At 48.9% G+C, this 21,770-nt stretch overlaps 1 protein-coding gene across 4 annotated transcripts in view; it reads right to left on the bottom strand.

The window, feature by feature from the left end:
* NOC2L (NOC2 like nucleolar associated transcriptional repressor) overlaps positions 1-21,770 on the bottom strand; it is a 75,764-nt gene that overhangs the window by 2,194 nt on the left and 51,800 nt on the right. For all 4 annotated transcript variants that reach the window (XM_053400826.1, XM_053400827.1, XM_053400828.1 and 1 more), the window contains exons 15-18: positions 18,605-18,748; positions 16,969-17,082; positions 16,015-16,159; positions 1,052-1,192 (exon numbers count right to left, since the gene is read on the bottom strand). In XM_053400826.1, the coding sequence (XP_053256801.1) occupies positions 1,052-1,192; positions 16,015-16,159; positions 16,969-17,082; positions 18,605-18,748 (544 nt within the window). The remainder of the gene's footprint in view (positions 1-1,051; positions 1,193-16,014; positions 16,160-16,968; positions 17,083-18,604; positions 18,749-21,770) is intronic.

Below are 21,770 nucleotides of genomic sequence, written 5' to 3'. Positions count from 1 at the left end.
AAAATGCTTATTACAGTATTGCAGTTCTGGAAGGGTGTTTTATTTCCTCCTCCCCCCCCAACAAATGTCACTGCACATCTCGAGGGAGGGGCCAACTGGTAACATCCGCCCTGAAACAAGCACTGAGAGAGAGAGGCAGCTGTGGGAGCCGTTTGCCTTGCCAGGCTCTGGCAGCCCCAGATAGAAATAGCTCCAAGAGCCGGCAAGGAGACTGCCAAGCGTTCCCAGCCAATGTTCGCTCCCATCTCTGCTGTTCATCTATTCTGGGCAACGGCACCAAGGTCCGTGTGCCAACCCTCTGCCATCTGTCACAGTGAATCAGTCAGTGGGGCTGGGCACAGCTCTCTCCTCTCATTTTCACCTCAAAGCCGGGAGAGAAATCTTGTTAAGGAGAGGGGGGAGGAGAGGTGGACATCCCTGCACCATCATCACCACCCCAAAAGGGCTTTGCATCCTTTAAACCTCACCCCTCAGAGAGAAGGGGAAGGCAGCAGCGCACTTGGAGATAATGGGAAAGGACAGCCAGAGCCGGTGGCACTCTTGACAAGCAACGTCCTCCTCCTGGCGGAGACTTTTCTTGTTTGCGTGGATCGTCACCCAAGGCAAAAACACTGCTTGTCGCCCCCCTGGGCCCTGCTTCAAGGACCTCCACTGCTCATCTTTTCAGGCCAAACCGATGGAATTGGTATGCGCGCGCGCACACACACACTCCAGTGTAGCGGGTAAGTGGCTGGATCCTACCCAGCACCTTCCTCCGTGGGCACCAGCTGCTCCTCTTAAAGGGATCACCAGCAAGACAGTACAAGGTGTGCAGAGATATGACAACCAGGAAATGTGTGTGTGTCACACACACAAATGCACACACACACACCTGGCAAAATGCAAGCTGCGTAGCAAGCAAACCCATTTCCAAAAAACGTAACAGGTAAAAGGCATATTCCTTCAGATCCCATACTAGAGGTCAGGAGCACAGGAGCAAAAGCCTACATCTCGCCTCACCAATATGCCCAACGTCATTCCTCCAAAGGAAGCCGTGGCAGCACTCTCTTACCATCTGAATCACTGGAGCTCTCGTTGTCATCATCCTCTTCTTCGTCCTCCACTTTGTACTCTCCTTCATCGCTGTCATCCTCTTCCTCACTGCTGCCAAATGAAGTGTCATCTAAACTGTCCTTCTTGGCCTTTGATTTCCCTGCAGCAAGGAGACCAAAACAAAAAAATTTTTTACAGAAAGGGTATCAAAACATTTAAGATACTTTTGCAACACGGGAAACTGCATAGTCTCAGATGTCGGACACAAAGGTAGCAGAACAAGTCAGAACCCAACATGTGTTGCTCACTTTAACAAGGTGGGGGGGGGAAGAATCTATATATTTCTTGACACAATGGCTTGCAACCAAATTTTGCGTTACATCATAGCAAAGCAGTCTTCAATATACAAATACAAGGAGAGCCTTGGGGGATCAGGCCAGGGGCCCATCTGGTCCAGGATCTGGTTCTCACAGGGGCCAACCAGATCCCTCAGCGGGAAGCTTGCTAGCAGAACCTGAGCACATGAGCAACACTCTCCACTTACGACTCAATCAACTGGCACTCGGAGGCCTATTGCCTCTGACACTGGAGGAAAGAACACCACCGTCTTGGCTAGTAGCCACTGACAGCCAATCTGTCTAACCCTCTTTTAAAGGTGGCCATTGTTGACTCTTGTGGGAGCAAAAAAGCATTTCTCAGTTTCCTTTCTGCACACCATGCATGATCCTATCATGTCAACTCTGAAAAAGCCCCAAATGTTGCACCCTTTCCTTATGCGGGAAAATGCCCCCTATTAGAACAGCACTCCAGCCATGCCATGCCCCCTATCCAACAGACCACACACACAGACCCCTGAAGCCCTTATGAAGGTGCTGGCAATCACAGCGGAGTTCTGCTAGGTCCCACTTGAGCAGAACACCAAATGGTGCACCATCACCTGGGTTGGGGCAGCCTAGGAAAAGTTCCCAGGACCAGAGAGAGATGTTTGGGGGGCTGCATTAGCCCCTGGGTTTACACGGACTTGAAAAAAACAACCCACCCTCTCCCCAAATTCACTTTGGCTCAAAATATTTCCTTGCTGCCTTTTCCCTGCCTGCTCAGCTCTCTCCACCACCCCCCCCCCCAGGGGACCAAGCAGAAGATGGATGGCAGGGTTGCCTTCTGCGGGAGATAATCCTGACAAGCACCTGAGCAGCCTATCTCTGCAAGCGCAGGAGAAAGAGAAAAAAAGTGGCTCTTCTGCCATCCCCCTCCCCAGCCCAATCCATCACACGCCGCTGGCGGGGGGAAAGGGGTTATCAGCTGCAGCGGCTGCCTGGCGATGGAAGCCTGCCCAAACCGGGCTCCTGAACAGAGCTCAGCTGCGACCGGCAAATGCAAGAGCCAGCACCTTGATTATTTCCCATTACCTTTGCAGCCAGGGAGCTGTGTGTGGTGCCGGGGGGGGGGGCACATAGGCAGGCTTATGTAACTTACTTTTAAAACCATTTTCTAGAAAGAAAGGGGGAGAAGCTTAATCACAGGAGAGCAGCTGGGTAGATCTGCCATGCTCATTTTTTTCTTTGCAACTCTCCCCAACCAGAACATCCGCACAGGTCTTTCCACATCTCTCTCTCCATTCAAATCTCTCCTAAAAGCTCTTCCCTGCCCATGAAATCTTCATTTTCACAGACACCCCTTCTCCCAAGCTGAATATAGCAGCCCTCTTGGACCAGGTGAACAGCTGACTTTCCACAGTAGTCAACCAAATGTCTCAGGGAAGCTCACAAGCAGAACAGGAAGGCAGCAGCCCTCTCCTCCACAGCCCCAGCAACTAGTATTCAGAGGTATAATCATAGAATTGGAAGGGAACCCAAGGGTCATCTAGTCCAACCCCCTGCAATGCAAGAATCTCAGCTAAAGCATACATGACAGATGGCCATCCAACATCTGCTTAAAACTCTTCCATCTCCAAGGAAGAGTGTCGCGACAACCTCCCAAGGGAGACCATTCCACTGCTGAACAGCTCTCATTGTCAGAAAGTTCTTCCTGATGTTTAGTCGGGAATCCCCTTTCTTGTAACTTGAAGCCACTGGTTCGAGTCCTGCCCTCTTTTTCCAGGCTAAACATACCCAACTCCTTCAACCAGTCCTCATAAGGCTTGGTTTCCAGACTTTTCGTCATCTTGGCCACCCTCTTCTGCAAAACGTTCCAGCTCGTCAATATCCTTCTTAAACTGTAGTGCCCAGAAGTGGACACAGTACTTCAGGTGTGGTCTGACCAAAGCAGAATAGAACAAGACAATTACTTCCCTTGATTGGGACACTAGATGTCTGTTGATGCAGCCTAGAATAGGATTAGCCTCTTTTGCTGCTGCATCACACTGTTGACTCATGTTAAGCTTGTGGTCTACTAAGACCCCTAGATATTTTTCACATGTACTGCTGGCAAGCCAGGTGTCCTCCATCTTATAGTTGTGCAGCTGGTTCTTCCTTCCTAAGTGTAGAACCTTACATTTGTCCCTACTGAAATTCATTTTGGTAATTTTGGCCCTGTTCTCCAATCTGTTTAGGTCATTCTGGATCCCAATTCTGTCTTCCGCAGCACTGGCTACTCCTCCCAGTTTGGTGTCATCTGCAGATTTTATTAACATCCCCTCAGTACCTTCCTTCAAATAATTTATGAAGATGTTGAAAAACAACGGGCCCAGGGCAGAACCCTGCAGCACCCCACTTTTCACTTTTTTCCAGGTTGATGAAGAACCATTTGTAAGCACTCTTTGGATTCCATCAGTTCAACCACCTACAAATCCACCTAACAATTACTTCATCCAGCCAACATTTTACCAGCTTCTGTGCAAGAATATCATGAGGGACTCTCAAAAGCCTTACTGAAATCAAGATACACTACGTCCACAGCATTCCCCTGATCTAGCAAGCTTGTAACTTTATCAGCTCTTCTGAAAAAGGAAGGTTACCATAAGCCATCACAGCTAATGGCAAAACAATAGACCCAGCCCTCTCAGCGAATCTGCCTAATCCTTTTTTACTTGGCCCCATTGCTACATCTTAGGGGTGACAAATTCAATAAAGCAATGGCATGCTGTGAAATCCAGCTTTAAGCAAATGAATTTGCTTGCTATTGTGCCTTCTTGATCTTGGGTTCTACCCAGTGCTAGCTCTTACTTAGGGTAGTAGACCCACTGAAGTTAATGACCATGGAAGCAAACACACTTTGAAACTCCCTGCCTACTGACACCAGGCAGGTTCCTTCACCCTGCCCCTTTCAATGCCTGCAAAAGACATTTTTGTTTAGGCAAGCCTACCCAGAAACATAAAATGTTGACATGCATTTTGCTCAGGATTTAACTTACTGATGTTTTTAAATTATTTTTACAGACAATTTTATTGTTTTATTCTTTCTGTAAACCACATCTAAATCTTGTGAAATAAACAACATAACCCAACATAATTTTACTGGGTCTAATCTGATGCCACTCTTTCTCTCTCACCAAAGTTCAGACTGTAAGCTCCTTTGGGGCAGAGAATCTTGTGTCTAAAGCCCAATTATGGACACGGGTGCCTCTCTACAAACCAACCAGCCACCAGCTTTTCAAACATACAAAGTGCTTTATTAATTTTTCTCATCTCCCTTTTTGCCCAAAAGGCCACAAGAGGGTCTATCTCCTAAGGCCACCCAGGGAGCCTCACGACAGAAGGAATTTGAACCTTGGCCTGTAGGACTGAATACCTACATCACTCCTCTCTTCTTGCAGGAGATGATGACGACAGATTGAGAGCATTTGGCTTGCCTTTCTGGACGAGCCCGGGGAGGGGGGGGTTGGAAGAATTACCACCCACTGTGGAATCCTGTGCCTCCCACTCCTTTTTCCCACTGACTGACTGCTCCCCAAGACACACCAACCCCCCAGCAGAGGAAAGAACAGCAATGCCCCCAGACACTACGGAGTTAAGAGCATCCTGTTCACATCATCTAGCCTCCCACCTCGTTTTCCCCCACCGGAATCCCTGCTAGCAAGAACCGGAGATATTAGCCTGACTTTTAATACAATTTGGTTGGGAAGCGAGCGCTCTAAAGGCAGCATTAATCACTTTAACGATGAAGCTATTACTGGAGGTGCGGCGGGAGGGGAGGGGAGAAGATGGGAAAATTTTCCACGCTTCCCCGCCCTTAACCCTCCCCACCCCACCCTCAGGAGTGCTTGCAGCCATTGCAAGGAAAGGGTCTGTTTCATGCCACGTTGGGTTGGGGGGGGGCAGGCTGTGGATACGGGTGGGGTGGGGGTGCTGCCAGCCCTTCCAGGCACAGAAGTCTTGTGGCATTTCATTCCGACTGAACTATGAGTGACAAACCCAGCCTCAAGTCATGAGCTTAGTAGTCCCAATCCTGCACCATCAAAATATTTTGGCCAGAATACAGTGGTACCTCGGGTTACAGACGCTTCAGGTTACAGACTCCGCTAACCCAGAAATAGTACCTTGGGTTAAGATCTTTGCTTCAGGATGAGAACAGAAATCGTGCTCTGGCGGCACAGCGGCAGCGGGAGGCCCCATTAGCTAAAGTGGTGCTTCAGGTTAAGAACAGTTTCAGGTTAAGAACGGACCTCCGGAACAAATTAAGTACTTAACCCGAGGTACCACTGTACTGGGTCTTGAGCTTCCACGCTGTGGACACTCTGCACACCACAGGACCATAGGAAGCTGTCTGATGAGGCCACTGGTTCATAGAGCTCAGTATTGTCCACATTCAGTCTGCAAGTTAGATACTCTACCACTGAGCCCTTAGGACACAAGAATATAAGAAGCTGCTTTAGACAGCCAGGTCCATCTAGGGTCAGTACAGTCTGCACTCATTGTCAGCGCTGCACTGAGCTATGGCCCTTCCCCAACAGGGAGAGCTGTTGCAGTCATAGAATCACAGAATTGTAGAGCTGGAAGGGACCCCGAGGGTCATCTAGTCCAACCCCCTGCAATGCAGGAATCTCAACTAGAGCATCCATAACTGATGGCCAAACAACCTCTGCTTTAAAACCTCTAAGGAAGGCGAGCCTAACAACCTCTGGATGGAGTCCGTTCCACTGTCAAAACAGCTCATGTCCTATTTGGGGGCGTCCTAAAGGCACCTCGCCTCAGGCACTGTAGGAAAATGCAAGGCTGACATTTGCTCAGATCCAGCAAGGCAGGGATGGGATACATGTGGCCCTCCAAAGGCGGCTGGAATCCCAGTCAAGCATGGCCAACTGTCAGCGTTGGTGGGAATTGTAGTTCAGCAATATCGGGGTGGGGTGGGCACAGGTTCTCCATTCCCACGTTAAAGGCTCCTGGGAGCACCATCTGGAAAAGGAGGCTGCTTGCTGTGTCTCTGCATGAGTGGCTGCTCTGGCTTTGATTAAAGTTGATTAAAACAGGGGTGGGGAATTTGTGACCTTCCAGAGGTCACATCCAGCTCCCATCAGTCCAAACTTGGATGGCCAAAGGTCAGCGGTGACAGAAGCTAGAAGTGAGCTACATCTGGAGCGCCCCAGATTCCCCCAACCCCTGCCCTAAAATGGCATTCTCTCCATCATGCTACTCAATGCATTGGTTTCCCTCATCCATAAAATGGGCATAAGGAATCATAGAATTGTAGAGTTGTAAGGTACCACGAGGATCATCTAGTCCAACCCCTGCAATGCAGGAATCTTTTCCCAACATGGGGCTCAAATCCACAACCCTGAGATTAAGAGTCTCATGCTCTACCGAATGAGATATCCCAGCTGTAAACACCACTCACCCTAGAGAAGATATGTGTTTTAGGGCAACCCAAAAATAACCAAATGCTGATCCTTACAAACACACAGAAACACACAGATTATCCCCACAGTGGAGTAGGTCTAAGAAGGACAACCAGTCTATTAACTCTCCAGCTGGAAAGGTTATAGGGAGGGAGCAGTGCAGCAGCTGAATGACCAGAGAGACCAGAGACCTGGGTTCAAATCCCTACTTAGCCATGAAGTTCACATAATAAATTATACCAGTCAACCTCAGGAGAGCTGACGTGGACAGAAAATGAGACAGAGAGAGGAAAAGAGAAATTTGGGAAGGGCCATAGCACGCAGAAGGCCCCAGGTTCAATCCCTGGCATCTCCAGGCAGGGCTCAGAAAGGTTCCCTTGCCTGAAACCTTGGAAAGCTGCTGCCAGTCAGTGTTGACAATACTTTGGCAGATGGATCAAGGGGTTGGGCTCAGAATAAGGCAGCTTCCTAGGTACTGCAAATCCCCTCACAATCCTCCAGATAGAGAGGGAAGCTAATCTTGTCTTTGGAGCTCTGTTCATTGTTTTAGGTTGTGTTTTAATTTATATATTATTATTATTATTATTATTATTATTATTATTATTATTACTGCAACGTGATGCTGTTTCAGCCATGCTGACAGCTGAATTCCTCAGTTGAAAGGTGCGGTGGGAATAACAACAACAGAACAAACAACCACAACACACCACAAACAACAACTTTGGCTGCATTTTACAAACAGGCAGAGTAAATGTATAGACACACACACTTCTACTGAATTATATCTTTCATTTAGTCAAAAACGTACAAGAGGCAGGGAAATGCAAGTTATAAGCGAGAGAGAGAGGAAGAGAAGAGAAGAGAGAAAGAAGCACAAAACTCCCCTGAGGTAAAATCTGAGATAATCATCTATGGTTATTACATAATCTATTCTTCCTCCTCTTCCTCCCCCTTCCTTACCCACTGACATTTGGGTCGACAGGCTAATTATCTGATAAAAGGAACACGTCCAACCTCACCCGGCACACAACCGCGCACACACAACCACACACACAAACATATACAATCATTGCTCATTACAGATCAGGCTGGCTAGTAATGTATGCACAGTCACGCACCAGGAAATTCGTTCCCGTAACGAACCGGGGAGCGGAGGGGGGGGGGGAGAGGAAGACCGTTCCCTCTGGCCGCCCCACACAACCCTCCCCCCTCCCTCCCCACCCCCCAATATTAAATTGGCGTAATATGATTACGTGCTGGATAAATGAATGAACGCGCTAAAGTTCATTAGAGGCGCACCGTCGCTTAATGCGGACAGATCGCTCATTACGGGCCCCGGCGCGGGGAGAGGCGGCAGCCAGCGAAGCGGCTCCTCGCCGGCTTTAATTGCCTCGTGACAAGGCAATCCACCAGCTCTCCCCAAGCCATTAATAACCGCCCGCAGCAGCCAGCCTCCCCTCCTGGAGCTCCGTCAGCCGGTAAATGAGAGGAATGAGTCCGCCGCCGCCTCTCCCCACTGCGACCGCAGACAGGCCATTGATCAAATCTGGCAGGCGAGGGGAGGCCATCTTACACGGGGCCTCGTTCTCGGAAATTCAACGCGGCTCTGGCCCGAGGCGCCCAAACCCCCTGACCTTTCTCTTTCCCCCGCCTCCCTCTCTCACACACAGACAGAAGCACGGCTCCCCACACTATCCATTCCTCTTAGCATCACTAGTCCAATTCATCATGGTGATAGATAGATGATAGATAGCAGCCAAATGCAGCCCTCCGCTCCTCTGTATCTGGCCCTCGGGACTCCCTCTAAGCCACACCTTCTCTCCCCCAGGCCATGCCCCACACAAGTCCCACTCAGCTGTTTTTGCCTGAAATGTGCCCTTCAACTGCGACAATGCTTCCCTGGATGGAGGGTAGAGAGGGGTGGTTCAAGTGTGTTTGTGGGAAACGGCCTACAGTGCACAAAGGCAAAATTAGCATTCATTGCCCCCGCCCCATTTTGCCCCTGGCCCCGCCCACCCCTGACCTATGGCCTGGACAGGACTGTGGCTCCTGCAGTGAAGTCTTGTTTTTTAGGGGAAGCTTACATTACTATTACTCCAGCTTTCCCAGTGATTCTCCACAAAGCCTTTTAGAAGCAACTTAAAAGATAAAGAGACCCCTGACCCCTGACCAGTCACAGATGACTCTGGGGTTGCAGCACTCATCTCGCTTTACTGGCCGAGGGAGCCGGCGTACAGCTTCCGAGTCATGTGGCCAGTATGACTAAGCCGCTTCTGGCGAACCAGAGCAGCAAACGGAAAAGCCGGCTACCTTCCCACCAGAGCAGTACCTATTTATCTACTTGCACTTTGACGTGCTTTCAAACTGCTAGGTGGGCAGGAGCAGGGACCGAGCAACGGGAGCTCACCCCGTCACGGGGATTCGAACCGCCGACCTTCTGATCGGCAAGCCCTAGGCTCAGTGGTTTAACCCACAGCGCCACCCGCATCTCTAGAAGCAACTTAAGAGGGTTTTTAAAAAAATGCATGCTATTAAAGAAATAAAAAAGATGCATCACTCAGTAGGATGAATCTAATACAAACCTAATGTGATTTTATGGCCATGGCCTCTTTGCAAAAAGGAAACCCTGAGAAAGCTGGGTCTGTGTAGATTGCTTGGCTCTTTCTTCCATCCACAAATTGCAAAATTCCCCCGCTCTTGTACTAGTGAACAACAGTCTACAGGAGTCAGGCAGCTTGCAGAGTCATGAAGTTAAGGGGCCACAGCAGAGAAAGCCCCACTTTGTACAAACTTTGATTTTAGGCCCTCTTCCCCAAACAGGAAAGTACATCTAAGCAATAATTACAGTGTGGCTCCTGTATATGGTCATTAGTATAATTAAAAATAAAGTAAAATACAGACCATTTCTTCTGAGGGAAGCCACACAGAAGAGAAGAATACAGTGGTACCTTGGGTTACGGACGCTTCAGGTTACAGACTCTGCTAACCCAGAAACAGTACCTCGGGTTAAGTACTTTGCTTCAGGATGAGAACAGAAATCACACAGCAGCGGCGGGAGGCCACATTAACTAAAGTGGTACCTCAGGTTAAGAACCATTTCAGGTTAAGAACAAACCTCCACAACGAATTAAGTTCTTAACCCGAGGTACCACTGTATTCCTAATTTCAAAGAAGCAGTAATGTGGCTATTGAGACATATCTGAACACCCTCCAATAGTTCTTATAGGAATGGTTTCAAACAAACAAACAAAGCACTAGTCCTCATGTTTGCAAACTTGGAATATGGGACAACAAAAATATATGCTGAATCAAAATGAAAACACATTCTAGTAGTTTAGAACGCAACTAGCTGGTACTTGGCTCTTAAGGCAGCCAGCATCTATCTATAGAGTGCATTTTAAAAAATACAATAACCACACAAACTCATAACTTCTGCCAGAGAATTTAGGAGGTCCAACTTCTTTATATTTCAGTGGGGGTGGGGGTGGAATCCATAGAATAAAATGCAGCTCCAAAGGGCCTTATTCCCCTCATGATTGAAATGGAGAAGGCGGAAGTCAAAATGGGATAAGGCCCACTCTGGTGTAAGGTTGTCTCCAACCAAGTTCTCCTCAGTGTACACCCACTGGAATTAATGAACCTAAGTTGAGTGAAGGCCATTAAATTCAGATGGGTCTAAACATTAGGTACAACCCTTTAGTCTTGATTAGAGATCTAAGTTTGCAATGGTTAACTATCAGGAGCCAGCCTGCTCTCCAGACTAACTTACTCCGCAGAGATTATAGTTGCTATAAAACGCTAATGAGTGCTTAACTACTGCAATATTTAATTAAAAAAAAGGAAGAGGGGCTGTGAGCTGCTGCTAATTAACAGAAAATTGGTAATTTCCAAGCTATTAACGGCTTATTTTCCACTCATCTGAACACAGCCAAGAAACTACAGCTATAGCATAAATAGGAAGCGCATTCTGTCAACAAGGGAAGAGCTTGCTATGAGATGGGGCTTGCTCTCTGGTGAATTCATGGGGACTAGGAACCTGCTGCCTCAATCAATCAATCCTTCACGGCTGCTTTTCTGTCATGAGTTCCAATGAACACCTTACTATGCCATCTGTCCTGTTTTGGGAAGCTTTTAAATGTTCAATGTTTTGTTTTATTCCTTTATATTTTGTTGGAAGCTGCCAAGAGCGGCTGGCGTAACCTAGTCAGATGGCGGAGGTATAAGAATTAGCAGCATCATCATCATCATCATCTTGCTTCTCCCTGTAAAAAACCCATTTTTTGGATACAAGGGTGTGAAACCTTTTTCTAACCGAGGGCCCCATTCCCATACAGGCAACTTTCCAAGGGGCAGTTGTGGGTGGTGCCAGAGGCTAAAGTGGGCGGAACAAAAAGAGGAGGTTGTTACCTTTGTAAAGGGACCCCTGACCATTACGTCCAGTTGTGGCTGACTCTGGGGTTGCGGCGCTCATCTCGCTTTACTGGCCGAGGGAGCTGGCGTACAGCTTCCGGGTTATGTGGCCAGCATGACTAAGCCGCTTCTGGCGAACCAGAGCAGTGCACAGAAACGCCATTTACCTTCCCGCAGGACCGGTACCTATTTATCCTGCTAGGTTGGCAGGAGCAGGGACCAAGCAATGGGAGCTCACCCCGTCGCGGGGATTCGAACTGCCAACCTTCTGATCGGCAAGTCCTAGGCTCTGTGGTTTAACCCACAGCGCCACCTGCGTCCCGTTACCTTTGTACAGGTATGCAAAAAGCAGAGGGTTATCAACGGCACTATAAACCAGGAATAGGCAAAATCGGCCCTCCAGCTGTTTTTTGAGACTACAACTCCCATGATCCCTAGCTAACAGGACCAGTGGTCAGGGATGATGGGAACTGTAGTCCCAACACATTTGGAGGGCCCAGTTTGCCTATCCCTGCTATAAACATTCCACTGTCAGACAATACAGAGACATTAGCAGGGCTCCAGGACATATTCCAGCCAGGCAAAAGCACTCAAGGAGGTTGTGGGAGGGTTCAGAGGGTGAAATACAGAATCCAGGAGGGCAGAATTTGTGCCTAGGTCTAACCACCACCCCCCATCCCATGTAAATACCATATTGTTTCCAAAGCAGGCCCACCCATTTTCCAAGCTTACAATAGCTTCTCATTACCTGATAGCTGAGCAATGCAACACTCACAGGTTTTGCTTGGAATCCTGATCCATCTCTGCAGACTCACCCCCCCTTTTTTTCTTTTTTAAAAAGAATAAATCGTCTAGTCCTCAGGCCCCTGGGCTCCTCACCCCTGGTTTATATGATCAACAGGACTAGAAAAATGATTTTAAAAGAAAGACCTCTGTATTCCGCCCTTGGAATTCTGCCTAGGCCACATCTTTCAGTACCCAAGAACTTTTCTTTTCTTTTTAACCAAGCAGATTTCCCAGCTGCACAAATTCCCCACATTAAACAAACACAAGAAGCCAAGCAAACACAAAGTATGTTGTGCTGCTTCCTTACATCCTGTATCAGTGGCAATTTTTCCATGGCAGCCCTTAGTCCCTATCTGCTACATAGCAACAATTCATATATGAGTATGTCTTCGTTAAGTATGTAACAGGTGCTTTCAAGGGTATTTACAAGCATGCCGCAAAGTGTTAGATGCTTGGAGATGAAGATGAAGAGGAGGTTCTGTGCCCCCCCTTAAAAAAAGATGTTTTAATATGGTTTGGGAAGTTCGCACATATGCCCTAATGGGTCTACCCCACCCCTAATTTTCAAACAGCACATTATCAGCTTTACAACTGCACGATTCCCCGCACTCCCAACTACACACTTTGTAGATTCTTTGCCACAGAATCATAGAACTGCAGGGTTGGAGGGTCCCCCAAAGGCCATCTAGCCCAACCCCCTGCAACACAGGAATCACAGTTAAAGAAGGTCAGGCAGACGGCCATCCAACCTCTTTTTAAAAACAAAAGGAGAGCCTGCCACCTTCCGAGGTAGTCCATTCCACTGTTGAACAGCTCTTCCCGTCAGAAAGTCCGATCTAACGTATTGTCAGAATCTCCTTTCTGGCAATTAAAATCCATTGGTTCGGATCCTACGCTCTGAAGCGACAGACAAGAAGCTTGCTCCATCTTCCACGTGACAACAACCCTTAAGATATTTGGTGGTTATCATATCTCCTCCTCTTTAACAAGATGGGGAATTAAGAGGCTGTGGTTGGGTGTTCCTCTGACTCTTGGAACATGGATGAAACGTGGTCTGCAGCACTGGTCTTCAAGGGGTCGGCCTGGACCCACTAGGGGGCCTGTGGCATGACCCAAGGTCGGTCATAACAGGAGCACCACCTCCATGCAAATATCTGGGGAAAGATTAAGCAGTGGGTTCCCGAATGCAGGCTTGAGCTGAAAGTGGGTCGGGTCATGGGGTCTGAAAAGCATGAAGCCACCTACAGTCATACCTCAGGTTACAGACGCTTCAGGTTGCGCGTTTTCGGGTTACGGACGTGCCAAAACCCGTAAGTACCAGAACGGGTTACTTCCGGGTTTCGGCACTTGCGTGTGTGCAGAAGCGCCGAATCGCAACTCGCGCATGCACAGACGCGGCGCTGCAGGTTGCGAACGTGCCTCCCGCACGGATCACGTTTGCAACCCAAGCGTCCACTGTATTCTACAATACAAAGGGGTGCACCCAAACCTCCACCCACTTTTGTCTCTGGCCCCGCCCACCTGCCCCATCCCCCGGCCCGGGTTTCCTCATAAGGGACCTTGTGCTGAAAAGGTCATGTACATAAAGCAGAAATTGGCCGCATTCAAGGGGGGTTGCAACTTTGGGAACGTTAGGAAGCTGCCTTATACAGAGTCAGACCACTGGCCCATCTAGTTAGGTATCATGGCTGGCAGCAGCAGCTCTCCCAAGGTTTCAGGACGGGATTCTTTCCAAACCCCGCCTGGAGATGCCATTGACCCTGGAGCCTCCTGCAAGCTCAGTAGATGCCCTGCCACTGGGCAATGGCCCTTCGCCGAGAAAACAAACATGGCCTCAATGCTTTTGGGGAACCAGAGAGAGAAAGAGAGAAGAGATTTCCAGCTGTGACAGCTCCTGCTGTCGTTCCACCCAGGGAGGCTCGCCAGCCTCCAAAACGTGTCACTTCATTTCGCATTGCCAGCCCACCGCATGCTGACAGGATTTCCCTTGCCTCTCTCCTCGCAGGGAGAATGGTGTCGCCGGGTTGGCAGCTAGCTTTAAAGGCGGGCACATCAGCAGCCCAGCCATGCGTGGCCTAACCGCCTCTCCAGGGGTGCCCGAACACCGTTCCCTGCTACGACCCAGTGCCCCTGCCACCAGCACAACACACACACAGCAGCAGCAGCAGAAGCATTCCTGCCTCTTCTAGAGTCATGCTCAACTCGGCTTAGAAAAAAATGCTGACGGCGAAGACTGCCAAGCAACCAGCTCAAAATCAATACAGGCCCAATGTCCTCGTTTATTCCTCCGAGTGCCGTGAGAGGGGCTCGCCCGTACATGGCCATGCCAAAAACATGAACTAAAATCCAGATTTGCACCGCAAGGAACTCCCAAACACAACCTTAAGAACTGCCACAGTGGGACGGACTGACGGAGTCTGGCATCTTATTCCCACCAGCTGTTGGCCACATGTCCCAGGGAAGCTCAAAAGCAAGCCTGTGGGGTGATTTGCCCAGCACGAGAGCCTCCGCTTCTAGCCCAAGAATGCTTCTTGGCTACTTGGCTATGCCCTGCCTCTACATTCAAAGGCAGCAGTGCTTCTGAATACCAGTTGCTGGAAACCACTGGAGCTCTTGTGCTCGAATCCTGCCAGCAGGTTTCCCCAGGCATTTGGTTGGCCACTGTCATAACAGGGTGCTGGATTAGATGGACCACTGGCCTGACTCTGCTTGGCTCTTCTTATGTTCTTCACAGACGGTGATGCAACTCAGGCTGTTGCCTGATTTCAGGGTTTCTGAGTTCTACTCAAAAGTAGATTCATTGAAATTGATGGACCTCCGTTAGTCTCACATTCATTAACTTCAATGGGTGCTCTCGGAGTAGGATTAGCATTAGAGACAACCCAGTAGATTAATGAACGAGTTAGGGGAAACCATTGAGCCTAGTGAGAAGACGCCCCCCCCCCAAAAAAAGATATCTGAACTGTATTTAAGCTTTCAGCACCACCAGAGGTAATAGTGAAGGCTGGTCATTTTTCTTCCTTGTTCTCAACCAGTTCATTTTGACTTTGCTTTGTATTTGTTATGTGTTATGAAGTCTATATTATTTCACTGACCCACCACCCTTTGCAAGTCACAGAAAAACCATGGTTTACTGGGAACATGCTGGTCTTGGCCACTGTGCAGCTTCCCTCTACTGCAGGGAGGGTGCAAACCACAATCTCTAATTTAGCATTGTTTGAACCAAGGATGGGGATTTGCTTGCGCTCCCAGGAAACCACAAATCTGTAGCTAAAGCTTTTTCCTGGCTTCTTCTTCGAGGTAAGTCAGGAGCAAAGCAAACCTCAGTTTCTAGTCTGGACACAATGGCTGGGATCACATGTCACGATAAACCATAGTTTAGTGTGAATGAGCTGTTGTTGCACCTGGCCGGGGAAGGCTGTTCAAAAGCAACCAAGGTACAAACCAGGGAAGAAATGCAGAACCGACTGCTCTTTTGAACAGCAGCAGTAGCAGAGACGCCCTTCTGGAATCTGCACGCAGGCTTGTGCTAAATCATAGAATCATAGAGTTGGAAGACACGACTGAGGGTCATCTAGTCCAACCCTCTGCAATGCAGGAAACCTGCCCACAGCTGTCCCTGCTTGGGCTCAAACCACCAACCTTCTGCTTAACAGCCAGGTGCACTAACCCATTGTGCCATGTGCAAACAGCCTCACCAAACGGCTAATAACAGGATCTCCCAATGCTCAGAGCCTTTTGCTTTCCCTTTGTATATTGCTGTGTTTATTTAGGAAAAAAACATTTTAAAAAAACCCTTCCAAAACCAATCCTCACATATAGCCAGCATATAGCCATCCAAAGAGATGCTCTTTTCCTAATTCCCTCGCAACTGTGAGTGGGGGGCTTTCCTGGTGTGCTCTGGCTGCTATAACTCCCGCTTTCAAGAGAACAAGACAACTGCAAACCCCTAGCGGCCAAAGGGGAGACTGCGGCTCTCCCCACCCACCCCAGCTTCAAAGTCCCTGCTGTACCTTTGACAGACAGACCACCGACAGCATCTTCCCCCTCTTCAGAGTCGCTGTCCAGCTCAAAAAGGTCCTTGAACTCCCTCTTATCGTCCTCCTTCTCTTCGCCCGGCTTCTTCCGCTTGATTTCTGGTAGGTTCAGATCTTCCATCTGTGCCAGGAGAACAGAAAACTTTAGTCCTCCCCATTTCAGTCAAAAGCATAAAGAAGCAGCATGACAGCCCATATAAATATATTCCTTGCCCTTTAACTGAAAAGAACTACACACACGATTAGGACAGAGGCTGGGGAACCTATGGTTCTCTGGACACTGTTGAATTCCATTTCCCATCAGCCCCGGGCAGCATGGCCAATGGTCAGCGATGACGCAGCTGGCAGCCCAGCAATATCAGGGGAGGCCATAGTCCTCCCCCCACCTGCATCCCTACAGTAAAGGTTCCTGGAAGCTGAAAACCCCACCCAGAAAGGAGGCTCACTGCTATGTCTCTGCATGAGTGGCTGCTTGGGCTCTTATTAAGATTACAACAGGGATGGCCCTCTAGTTGTTGTTGTTTTGGACCCTGGATTAAAGGCTCCAGGAAGCTGGAAGCACATTATTATAATTATTTATTAAAACAGGGAAGGAGAACCTGTGGCTCTCCAGATGTTGCTGGACTGCAGCTTCCATCAGGCCCATGCCAGCACAGCCAATTGTTGGGGGTGATGGGAGATGTGGTCTGGAAACATCTGGGAAGGTCTCAGGTTTCCCATCTCTGGCTCAGAAGGACACTGACAAGAAGGATTCCATCTCCATTCTGTTCAAAGGGCATATTCCAGCCAGGCAAAATTACTCAAGGAGGGTGCGAATGAGGGCCAGGAAGGAGTGTGGTCTAGGAAGAGGTGTGTGGTCTGAGGATCAGAGAGAGAGGCTGGGGGTCTGCATTTGGCCCCTGAGCCTCAGCTTCCCCATCTGTGTCTTACCCGCTCTTTGCCGCTGATCTCCAGCTGAATCTCCTTCTCCCTCAGCTTCTTCCAATGCACATAATATGTCATCAGTGGAGTCCCTTCCTCTCTGACCTTTTTCTCCCATTGCTCCTGTCAAGGTAAGCAAGAAAATACCATTGTCAGCTGCAAGTGATCACCATCTTAAGAGCCAGCATGTGAGCCTATCTTCACCGCTTTCCCCTCCCCATCCCCCTGGAGGCAAGTCATAGTGTCTGCATTCCTATGCCCATTTTACAGTTGGTGCAGCTGAGGACTGAAGGGGAGAGGGCAGGCCTTTGCTCATTAGGATTCTAGGAGTCGTTCACACAGTTGTTTGGGCATCCCGATGATTCCTTGATATGCCAAAGGCCACTCTGATCCACTGGATTAGTGCAGCCAAGAGAAGTTTTCTCCCCCCTCCCCGCAGGTTAGCACAGCTGTAAGCCTAAAGGCCAACCATCTCAAAACTTTGTCAGCAGATGGAGGCTGTGTAAAAAGCTTTCTGTGTGTCAGCCCAAGTCAAACAGATTCCCCCACATCCTCGCTCAGAAACTGATCATCACAGATAAACTGCCTCTGAACAAGAAAGCCCAGAAGCATTGGAATGGAGGAACCTCAAGGGTGGAACTCTTCTCCCCACGAAGATGCACCTAGCAACTTCGCCAAACAACTTCTGCTATGTGCCAAAAACATACCTTTTTGCCCCAGCCTTTGACGGTCAAGGTATTTTGTTTTGTGGGAACCACCTCTTTTTGCTAAATTTACAGTGTTCTGTTTTTAAACGGTTTCATGCATTTTATACATACAAAGTACAGTGGTACCTTGGGTTACATACGCTTCAGGTTACATACGCTTCAGGTTACAGACTCCGCTAACCCAGAAATAGTACCTCGGGTTAAGAACTTTGCTTCAGGATGGGAACAGAAATTGTGCTCCGGCGGCGCGGCAGCAGGAGGAGGCCCTATTAGCTAAAGTGGTGCTTCAGGTTAAGAACAGTTTCAGGTTAAGAACGGACCTCTGGAACGAATTAAGTACTTAACCCGAGGTACCACTGTACTTCTTGAGGATCACACAGCCTGCCTCCAATCCCTGATTTAGGCCATCATTTGCCTTTACTGCCCCTCCTTACCTCCATCACAGTGCTGCCACCTTCTAATGCAGGGGTGGGGAGCCTGTAACCCCCCCCCCCAGATCTTGCTGGACTCCAACTCCCATCACCTGACCACTGAGCCATGCTGGCTGTGGGCTGACACAAGTCCAACAAGATCTGGAAGGCCACACAAGCTCCACACACACACACACACACATACACATACACACCCAGCCACTCTACAGGGCTGTGGTTACGAACAGCCACAGAGGTCTCTAAATAATTTTATCATAAAGGCCAGAGATCGTAAGGGATTTCCACTGCGGCCGTAAAAAATATTAGTTGGCGTCATGAAACGAGAGCTCTGGGTTGTTGTTGTTTTTGTGGACTGATCTCTTTTTCACAAGTCGACTCAAGCGAGAGTCGGCATCCACGCCCAGCCCTCCTCTTCCTTCCTGCCTTTGCGCAAGGCTCCGCCAAGCGGCAGTCAGAGCCCCTCTCCCGAGATGCTGAGCCAGAGAGAGAGAGAAAACAGAGACTCACCACAGCCTCCCGGTTAGCGACGCCAAAGGTGGCTTTCTGCCGCTTGCCGGTGATGTAGGCAGAGTTTTCCTGCAGCTTCTCCAAGAGCTGACGGATCGTCTTGCAGTAGTTGGCAACTTTGCACTCCTTCAGGAACGACTTCAGCTGCAGGAAAGGAAGGAGACATTCCACGAACTGATCCCATTAAATTCCCCGACTCTGCTCCTTACAACTTTATATTCCGCAGTACGGCACAGCTGCCAAAAGAGCAGGAAAGCATGGAACGCAGGATCCCACAGGAAGCTGCCTTGTACAGAGTCAAGCCACTGCTCCGCCTGGCTCAATACCGTCTACACTGACTGGCAGATGCTCTCTAGGGTTTCAAACAGGGAGTCTGCCAAGGATTGAACCAGGGACCTTCTGCAGCCTTTACCACTGAGTCACAGCCCTTCCCTTAAGGCATGGGAAGTTGCCTTATACTAAGTCAGACTGTTGGGTCCATCTATTTCAGTATTGTCTACACTGACTGGCAGCAGCTGTCTAGGGTTTCAGGCTGGCCCCTACCTGGAAATGCCAGAAACTGAACCTGGAGAGCTACTGTAAGTCAGTGCAGAAAATACTGAACTAGATGGACCAATGGTCTGACTCAGTATAAAGGCAGCTTCTTACCCCTGCCTTACATGGCCCTAAGAAGGAGAGGGGGGAATAGACCCCCGCCTCTCATTTCTAACTGATTGCAGCTTGAGGTTTGAACTTTGTTCGAAGCTAGCCATTTGTATCTTTCTCTCCCCTGAATTGCCCCCCTAGTCACTGGAATTTTGGGCTCAGAAGCTGCACATCTAGACAAAGCATGGTATGCCCAGAGTCAAACCCAAAATTGTGGAATTCACTTGTGAGTGGGGATGGCATCACAACATCAGCACATCATACTACAGAAGGGAAGAAGAACCTGATATGGTGCTATGTTCCTTATAAGAATGTTATTTGGAGCTAAGGGTACAGGGTTAGAGAGATCCAACTTTTTGACCACAATCCACCAGGGCAGTTCTTCTGCACAAGCTCTATTGAAAGGATCAGGACCTGCGCAAGAGAAGTTTCCTTGGTACCTTATATGCCTTGCAGCCATAATTAAAAATTAAATAAAACTAAAATAAAAATAAAAATGGGAAGCTTAGAACAAAAAAAAGTTCATTTAGTCCAGCATCCTGTTGGCCAACCAGATGCCTCAATGGGAAGCCCACAAACAGCACCTGAGCACAACATCAACTCTGCCCCCCCTGAAATTGGCATTTATTTTATTTCTTTTTTTTTATTTGTTACATTTATACCCCATCTCCCCCCCCCCCCCACAGAGCTCAAGGCGGCTTACAACAGCTCTCCTGCTCATTTAATCCCCTCAACAACCCTGAGAGGTAGGTACGGCTGAGAAGTAGCGGCTGGCACAAGGTCACCCCACCATGAGCTTCATGGCCGAGTGGGGAATCGAACCCTCATCTCTCAGGCCCTAGTCCAACACTCTAACCCAGAGCTTTCAAACTGTGTGGCACGACACATTAGTGCGTCGGCTGCAGTGCGTAGGTGTGTCGCGCGAACACTCCCTGCTCACCTCCTGGGGCTGGAAAGGGGTTAGTTTAACCTCCAGTTTGCTAGTTAAAGCCACCCAAGTTAAGTAAATAGGTACCACTCTGGGGGGAAGGTAAACAGTGTTTCCGTGCGCTGCTCTGGTTCACCAGAAGCAGCTTAGTCATGCTGGCCACATGACCCGGAAGCTGTACGCCGGCTTCCTCGGCCAGTAAAGCGAGATGAGCACCGCAACTCCAGAATTGTCCACGACTGAACCTAATGGTCAGGGGTCCCTTTACCTTTACGTTAAGTGACCAGGGCCGCGGCATCTGGATCTGACCGCAACTGCCAAGCACTGGACACAGACAAAGAACTTTGCTACACGCAAAGCCAGCTCAGCATCTAAATGAAGAGTCCCCCTCCCAAATTCTTTCCTTAAAACATTCTTTCTCCTTGCTTCCTTCCCACTTCCTCTCTCTCTCTGTCTCTCAGTCTTTTCCCCCAGGGCATACGGATGGGGATGAAGCTTGAAGCCTGCGTGTTCCTGCTAATTGCAAGCATCCCCCCTGGTTGCTCCAAACAGCCAGCCAGCTCAGATTATCCTCAGAGATTGAAGGAGGACAGGCAGCTGTTCCTTCCCTACGAACAACCTTCAGGGGCAAACAAGACCACCCCAGGGCCCCAGGGCAAAGGGTCCAGGGGTTAAAAACCAAACATTCCCTCTCCTCTGCCCACTACAGCCTGATTCCCTAGAAGGTTGTAAAAGTCTCCTCTGGAGATCCTTCCAGCCGCGTTTCACGAATGAGGCAGGCCAGGATGGGAGTCCAAGCCCACGCCCAGAGGGAGGGGGTGCAGGGGGTGGAATTCCAGGAAAAGCAATGCCCTGCAGAGGCGTCTTTAAGAGAGTGGAAAGGAAAGGCGTTCCCCCAACGGCACTGCTGCAGAGAGGGCTCCCACCCAAGCAGAAAGGGAAGCAGTGAGGGCATTTTTAAAAACACGTCATTTTCAGAAAGGGCCGTAGCTCAGTGGTAGAGCATCTGCTTTGAATGCAGAAGGTCCCAGGTTCAATCCCCAGCATCTCCAAGTAGGGCTGGGAATGTCTCCTGCTTGAAACCCCGTCAGTCAAAGTAGGCAATACTGAACTGGATGGCTGCTATTTAGAAGTGGACACGGGGAGAAAATGCAACTTTAAAAAAAAATGTATTTAAATGAAAATTTCCACATGGAATTTGCATGTTTTGAAAAACTGCAAACTAAATTATTTACTTTGTTGGCGACAAGCCTAAATCCTCCTCAGAGCAGTCCCACTAAAATTAATGAACCAGATTCAGTCATGGCTATAGATTTCAATGGGTCTACTCTGAGTAGGATTGGGGCACAATCCTTAGTTGTGGTTTTATAAACAGTTAACCACCAAACTTTCTTCAGTGCACAATAAAATGAAATAAGCGAAGATATAAAAGATCGACAAACTCAGCAAATTAAAGGCGATGGGTTGCATCCAATGCTAGTCCTACTCAGTGTAGCTCAATTAAAGTTAAGGGGTCTACTCTGAGTAAGACTTAATTGGGCCGCACCCCAATAAAACCACTTCTACAATGATTATTCTGTGGGAAGGGCTGTA

Source organism: Podarcis raffonei, chromosome 8 (assembly GCF_027172205.1).
Source record: "Podarcis raffonei isolate rPodRaf1 chromosome 8, rPodRaf1.pri, whole genome shotgun sequence".
Lineage (NCBI taxonomy): Eukaryota > Metazoa > Chordata > Lepidosauria > Squamata > Lacertidae > Podarcis > Podarcis raffonei.
Note: the sequence above shows the minus strand (reverse complement) of the source record. Positions and strands in the feature narration are given on the sequence as shown.